This window comes from Atta cephalotes (assembly GCF_000143395.1).
Source record: "Atta cephalotes unplaced genomic scaffold scaffold00013, whole genome shotgun sequence".
Taxonomy (NCBI): Eukaryota; Metazoa; Arthropoda; class Insecta; order Hymenoptera; family Formicidae; genus Atta; species Atta cephalotes.
In genome coordinates, this window is record NW_012130077.1 from 1,750,379 (window position 1) to 1,758,514 (window position 8,136).

The 8,136-nt window shown below is 39.7% G+C and overlaps 1 protein-coding gene across 1 annotated transcript; it reads right to left on the reverse strand.

Moving 5' to 3' along the window:
- Window positions 1-699: 699 nt before the first annotated feature.
- On the reverse strand, window positions 700-5,505 carry LOC105617464 (MAP/microtubule affinity-regulating kinase 4-like). The gene is made up of 9 exons (XM_012199021.1): window positions 5,380-5,505; window positions 5,148-5,294; window positions 4,380-4,700; window positions 4,177-4,300; window positions 3,886-4,097; window positions 3,542-3,687; window positions 2,213-2,757; window positions 1,711-2,132; window positions 700-819 (listed from the first exon to the last, which is right to left on the reverse strand). The coding sequence occupies exons 1-9, from the start codon at window positions 5,503-5,505 to the stop codon at window positions 700-702; spliced, it is 2,163 nt and encodes a 720-aa protein (XP_012054411.1).
- Window positions 5,506-8,136: the final 2,631 nt, after the last annotated feature.

Genomic DNA, 8,136 nt, shown 5'->3' on the forward strand with positions numbered 1-8,136 from the left:
AAAAAACCCACACAGTTCTCTATCTCTCTCCTTCTTTTTCCCCTTCATACTCTCAAGCGGAGTTTGTAAAGCAAGTCATATGCCATTTGCTCTTCAATTAAACTCGATTGGTGTTTTAGTTTGTTAATTATCAGTCTATGATATAATTGGATATTTGACTGGTAGAATCAGTCATTTTAATAAGGCAGGTACACGTGTTACTGCATGATAAAGATTCCTCTGCATGAGAATTCTTTTTTTTTGGGACATATATGTATTCTGTGTATACTCATGCAGATGTACAACATTGACAAGTATATTTTTGTGAAATAGAGCACAATAGTGAATGAGTTGTATAGAATATTGTACGCAATTTTTAGCGCGTTAACCAAATCTTCGAGTATCAACGTGATAGACCAATATAAATACAAATTTGTAAATCTTTGGCATTCAGTAACATGTACCATACATCTAATCGGAGATCTTGAGTATGTAAAGATATATAATTATTATAGATGAGTGAATAAATTCTTACGTTAATAAATTCTTCGTATACTTTAGCGTTTCTCTATCAAATGCAAAATGATATGCAACTATGTATGTTAATAAAAGTTAACGTGGAAAGACTAGGGAGGGAACATTGCTGAAATTTGATATAATAATTCAGCTGACTTTTCATACGCAAGATCTCGAGGCATTACTAATAACGAGGGCAGAAATTTATTCCATTGGATCCCCTACATTCTCGAAGATCGTTGAATGTGGATTGCTGGTGGCGGGCCACAAGAAACCACCTACACTGCCAGGTGGTAAGTAAGATGCACCTCCACTAAGACCCACCTAATGTTTCATATTGTAATTATTTAATATTTAGCATAAATAATTAATTTCTTTTTTATACTTTTGTATCTATATGCATGTATTCTTGGAGAAAATATGTGCCAAACAAAATATGGAAGCATTGTGGGAGATGTAGACACTTCAATTTTGTGAATGAAATATTTTTTATGGATATTATATATATGTGTGTATATAAATGTATATATAAATATATTTGTATATAAAAAAATATGCACGATTACTTGATTATATTGTGAAAATGTAAATATATAAAAATTTGAATTTTTATTTTATTAAGATATAATACTGTAAGAATATTTATCATATTGCATATACAAATTAAATCAACCGTATGATTGTACAGTAATATCGTCTAATTTTTTTCATATTGAATGTTTCCAATTTGAAGTGCGTTATAAATTTGAATTGCTAACAAGATGGTATATGATCTTATATCAAGGATTCATGCACAGTAAGGCAAATTAGAATAAAAGATAACTGCCAAATTAAAGAAAAATAATCATTTATTTGCATTTAACATAAATAATTGTGCTAATAAATCGCAGGTACTAAATAACATTGTAGGTACTAAATAACATTATGTACATTAGCTCACTATTGCAAATGTGGAAAGCATTTACAATAATGCCAAGACACTCTCAATAAAAAAAAAATCTTATCTTCTATATTGAGTGAACTATGTACAAGGGTTTCCAGTTTCATTTTTCTACAGTGTCATTTTCTACAATGTCGATTAATTTACTTCCTCCAAATAGAGAGTGTCAAAATCACAGTCCAATTGTAAAAAGCGCTCCAATAACTGTACATATCGCTTCATTCATACGTTTGCCTGATCTATCTATTTTTCGGTAACTTTTTTTATGAATTTACCTGCTGGCTCCATATAAGCGACCTCTCTGCCAACTGGCAATCCGCTGCCAAGCGGGACGGTAGACTCTTCCACCTCTCCTCGTCTCGCTTTCTATCTCTATCGAAGTCTCTGTCGACGTGTCCTTGAGAGAGAGGCGGCAAAATCTGTGTACGTTGTGCCAGCTTGTAGCTGTCTTGCCTCGGTACGTGATCGGCACGTCTACTGGTGCTGCCGGCGGTGGAAACTGGGATCGGGGTCGGACTACCGCCGCCCCTGTGCCGGTGATATAAATTACGCTTTTGCTGCAGCATACGTTGCTGCACTAGAAGCTGCAGCTGTGTGCCCGAGTCGCCGCGTATCTTAAATTGCTGTTGATTATCGGGCGGTGTGGACGGTGGTCTAAGATGGACTAAATCCAGATGACCTCGAGCTTTTCCCGAATCTGAAAACGATTAAATTATAGCATTATCGTAAATCATGAAGTTACGAACGTTGCCAAACAAATAAACAGACGTGACGCACCTTGAATACTTCTCTGCTTGGATGGTCTATCGCTGACACCTTGCTGACAGAATAATAATCTAGGTCCACCATCGGACGCTCTTCGTCCCTGAGAGACTCGGGATATTCGACCAGCGATTGGGGATGGACTCTTGGGTGGCGGTGGCGTACAAGATGGTAAGCTGCTCGTGAAACAATTCGTTCCTGTATAATCTGGCGGACAGCCAGAATCGAAGCTAGACTCGAAGAGTTCCGATGACGAGCTACCGCTGCCGCCCGCCATAAACAGAGTTGTTCGACTGGGTGGATCAATAGGATCCATAAGCGGGTTATCAAAATGATGTTGATAATCACTTAATCTTCGATTGACTATCTGACTGTCAATTCGTTGACTGATATCATGATCTAGGCCTAATCTATGCTCTTCAAGTTTGATCTGCGCTTCGCGCAATTCGTCTCCGCTTGGACCTTCTTCTAAATCACCTTCAGCACTGCAACAACCTTCATCGGTTGAAGAACTCGTCGAGCTGAATCTTTTTCCCCCTCTGTTGCTATCTTCTCTTCCTCTGAAACAAGAAAGAAATTTTTGTCTCATTAACATTTGAAATAAATATTTGTTCTGTCATTATGGCTTTTTTGCGGTGACTGCGGACAGTTGCTTTATGTAGCAATAGATTCAAAAAGTATTAATCAAGTATTCTCATCATTTCATCTTTTAGCATTAGTCTGCTGTTAAATTGTAAAAAATATTGTAAATTAATCTTGTGCCCTTCTTACGAGTTTCGTATTGATATGTTATTTGTTCAACTATTTATTATTAGTAACATAAAATTATTATAAAATATAAAATATATTTGCAGGGTAGTAGATTTTGTCAATCAAAATTAATCATGTTGTGATTAATGCGAAAAATGAAATCATAAATGATATAAACATTTGTTCAAATAATAATGTGTTTTTTATTCATAATAAACAAAGTAAATTAAAATCAATTAAAATTATGGATAAATATATATTTAGGGTAAAATAGGTTGAAAAATGAGGATTTAGGGTAAAAGAAAGAAATAAGAAAATGAAATGAGGAGTTACCAAAAATAAAGCGACAGCAATGTGCTTCCAATCCAACCTGTCCTGACAAAATCTTCAATATGTGCGTCACCCATCAATAAAGTTCAACGTCCCACTAAGCTATCGCTGTAAATAAAAATTGTTTGCATTAAGGCATTGTTCTTCCGATAATTTTTCGACTGGCAGGATTGGAAGTTACTAAATTGAAATCGTATTTAAAATTAACTCCTTAAAAGAAAATACACACAGTGATGGTGCTTATTGTTAGTAATGTATGTCTACCTTGATTTAAATTTATCTTCTTTTGTTCTTGCCACTGTGGACCAGCAGGCATTATTAATGGTACTGCTAACTCGATGTTGTTTCAACCTTTCCAGCAGTAAGAAATAAATAGCAGCGTGATGGTCATAGCTGCTATTTCGTAAGGACTGTTAAAAGATAACATTCGTGTTTACATAATACAATAAAAAATATATCGAAATGATGTGTGTATAGTTTGTAAAAATCTTCTGTTTAGGACAATGCCAAAATTTTTTTTCTGAATATATATATCATATAAATATTACATGTATATATATATATTCCTAATTTAATGTAAGACAACAATGAAAAAAATATTTTCTTACCTCTCTCGTGCGACTAATGTCTATTCCTAAACTGTGCATGAGTCGAAGTATTTGTTCATTTGGTTCCTGAATGGATGACGATGGCCGCGTTACAATCACTGAACAAATGCTATCTGCTGTCCCCGCCATCCAGCGGTGCCTCTTGATTTGTGGAATGGTGTATCGTTTGGAAGGCTCCAGCACTAACATCTTACGTATTAGGCTTTCGCAATCTGTAACACGAATTTTGATATGTAAATGCGACGCAAATACTAAACACAGAATATGTATACAGATTTTGTATATAATCACCTGTGCTCATAAAGTAAGGAATTCTAAATCTGCCGCTTAGCACACGATCTCTTAATGACTGAAGAGTTGATCCATCGAAGGGCAGTGCACCGCACACTAATACGTACAATACAACGCCCAGGCTCTACAAGAACAAATTATTTATTACGAAAAAATTCTTTTAACTGTCTTGAATTTTTATTACATCATTATGCGAAACTTACCCATACGTCGATTTCCGGTCCGGCATAATGTTTCCCACGAAAGACCTCGGGAGCAGCATAGGGAGGACTACCACACCACGTACTCAATCGTTCCCCCGGGGCAAATCTGTTACTGAAGCCGAAATCGGCAATTTTCACATTCATCTGAGCATCGAGAAGTAAGTTCTCCGCTTTCAGATCACGATGTGCCACACCCGTCACATGGCAGTACTCGACTGCGGAGAGTATTTGAGCGAATGTCGCACGTGCCCTGGGTTCTCCCATTCTTCCATATCGCGCTATGTAGTCGAAAATCTCACCTTTGCTCGCGTACTCGCACACCTACAATAGCGAATAATGCATTTTATTTGACAAGAAGAGAGAACGAAATGGTTACAATTTTTCAATGGTTGTAATAATATTCTCTAAATTCTTTGGAGCGAAATCTCACTTTAAAGAATAAAAATTAACAATCTTGAAAAGCGTAACTCAATTTTCAATCTTTAGTGAGATCTTTGGTAAGATTTCACTCTTCAGAGTGAGATTTACTTTAAAAATTTGAGAGAGTACTCTCTTTTGAAATTTTTACGGATATTTTCTTCAAAGAAACTATGCGGTTTGTGGGTTATCTTCGTGTCTTGATCATTAAATTCTAATGTTAAATACTCCATGTGAATATTTCACCAGAACGAGAAGCCTGATACTCAGTATAATATTCACGAAACATTAGCATTTAATATGTCAAGACACGGAGATAGTCCACAAATTGTCTTTGAATTTTATGCTTACCATGTAAATCATGTTCTTCGTCTCCATAACTTGATATAATTTGACGATATGAGGATGTTCCAGCTGCTTCATAATTTCAACCTCTCTATAAACTTTCTCTAGATTAGTAGGATCTAATTGGGTTTTGTCGATTATCTTAATAGCCACCTAGAAAAGAATAACGTATAGCAATAATAGCAATTTCTTTTTTTTTCAAATAACGTCGCTTAAAAAAATATCAGGAAGCGCGTACCTCTGTTTTTGTAATTCGATGTCTAGCCAGTTTTACTACGGCAAAGTTACCTTTGCCGATCGTGCCTTCGATGTCGTAAAATCCGACGCGAATTTGCTTTTTACCCTGTGTCGATCCAGTATCCATGTTTAAATATCTCGTTCAACTTATACGCTCTTATGAATTAATTCTTCCCACCAATTTCTTCGCTAATCTATAACAATAGGAGCGCACGGCTTTAAAAGAGAAGCACTTCTACTTTCTAATAATTTCATAAAATTTTCAGATGTAAAATGGCTTCGGATAAAATAAGAAGCGTATTATTAAAATTTTTGTACATTAAACTTTAAAAATCATTACGGGAACAACAGTAGACACTACATTGTGTTATGGCACACTCAACCCGATTCGATTACTTATAAAATTATTAAATTTCATAAAATTATTAAAAATAAATATATTATGAAAATTCAAAAATAAATATATTATTAAAAAAATTATTTTCAATCAAAACGTCATCAAGACATTAAAAAACATAATGATACAAAGAAAATGTATATATATCTTTATTAATTAAAAAAGTTATAAGTAGTAGTAAAGAATTGGAAAAGGGAAGCTAAGTAGGCATGTCATATCGAAAAATGACGTTTATGGTAAGAATTAAGAATAAAAATGATGAGACTAAGGAATTGTAATAAAATAACAAAAGTGTGTTCAATAATGATATATCTATTGTTGGAGAGTCATAAAATGTGAAAACCGAAATGTAATCGTTCATATAGAAATTCTTTCGAGAAGCTTGTTACTCATGTCATCATTTGTGCAACTTTTAATAGCCGGTCTTTCACCAAGCTTTCATCACTACCGTTTGAAACGTCGATTTTTGTTCACGACCCTTTATGACTTTCCGCTCGTGCATTGTAGAGCTTTTTTTTATGTATTTGTGTCTGTGCAAGCAATTATACGCAGGCGCAGGCTTCGATGAAAATTCATAAAGACCCACTTCGAAAAGTCGGATCTGACGGATCGGATTTTTGCGAGCCGTAATTGCTTTCGTTATCGCGCGCGAGTTTTTTACGCAAATATCAATATCTTCTGCCTCACTCTCGAGGTATCTCGGACGATATCGGCGAACGCGCGTCTAACTTATGATAATTACTTATCATGCGTATACCGCTGACGCGAGTTGGCAAGGCCGCCGAAGGCGATGCGATGTATCCCGGAAGAAAGGACGTCGCCGATAAAAAAAAAAGGAGAAAAACACAAAAGCGAATGTGTGCGAAAAAAAGAAAACGAGACCGACGGACGATTTCAAGGAGAGCGCCTCATGTCAAGGATTCGCCGCGAGTCCCGACAGAGTACAAAGTCTCGCCCGCAACAAGTACAACAGAAATCTTCGGCTGACGTCACGGATCGACAACGACCTCCTACTCATCGAGAGAGACACCGCCGATCGATCGCCGTCGATACTCCTCGATAGGGAGAACTCCGCGCGGTCGGACGAGGTCGCCGACGTTAGGACGCGGACGCGAAATCCCGTTCGGAGTACCGCGCTGATCTCTTAGAGTCGGGGGGATGTATACGCGATATCGAGAGATGGACTTCCCTTCTCCTGAATCGCTCACCTACCTTGGCTCGGGAATTACCGGTGGGTCGCCTCGAGGATCCCCCGATGAGCGCGCGAAGCGAGACAGGCGGAATTGACAGCGACGAAGACGACGAAGAGACGGTAGTGACGGTACTCCAGAGGACCCATCGGTGAGAATGCGCCGGACGTCGTGGCGCGCGCGCCTCGCCAGATATCCGGAGAGATCCCTCAAACACAGGGATATTTGTAAGTGTCCCCTGTGAGTCCAGTGTCCACTGGTGTTCACCACCGCGAGCGGACGGAGCGTAAGCGGAGCGGTGCCTACGCGCGCGCGACTCAGCGTAGGAGCTCCGCACGGCGCGGCGGTTCGATAACGACTGACCGGCGGCCATGTTACCACCCCCCCGTGCGCTGCTCCGGCTCGGCGGCCGACGACGACGGTGTCGGCGCCCTCGGCCCTCGCCGCCCCCTCGTACACCGTACGGTCGCCCCGGCCATTCTTAGCGAACCATCCCTCTCTTCGCTTCCTCTCTCGATCTCTCTCGTCCCCTCTCATTCCCACGACTCGTCTCCCTCCTCCCCTTCCTCTTCTCTTCTCTTCTCTTCTCTTCTCTTCTCTTCGCCCCCTCGCTCCCTACCCCACGCCCGCCACCCTCTGTCCTCCCGCTGCTCCCACGTAACCTACGTCGGTGCACCCGACGCCCACCACTACCGATTACTACCGTGAGCGCTCGCGCCCGTTATCTTCGACAATTGACGTCACGTACGTATACGTGCCCGGTGTGTCTGTCTCATCGTTAATTGCTCCTCGATGCAATTGTACGACGATGTAGCGACGCTCTGCGTCGGCACGTGACCGGTCCGAGTGCGCGCTGCGACTGTGGTCGACGCGCTCGGACATTTAAGTATGGAACAGCGAAATGGCAAGGGCGTATGTCGCCGCTCTCTCCGATGACCTAAGTCCATTCGAGGACACTTTGCATAAAGTAGATTGCATAATACCGAGTGCCATGCCGCCTCGGTCGCCGCGTGTCGACTTTGTCGGGTTCACATCGGGGATCGAAAATCCCTCGGTTGTCCGTTTATTTACCTTACAATTCACAGGGGAATAGTTGGAATTACGCTCGTGCGATTACGATCGTTTATTTAGCACGTCCACGAGTTTTCGCGACGAGAAACTCTTCCTCGTC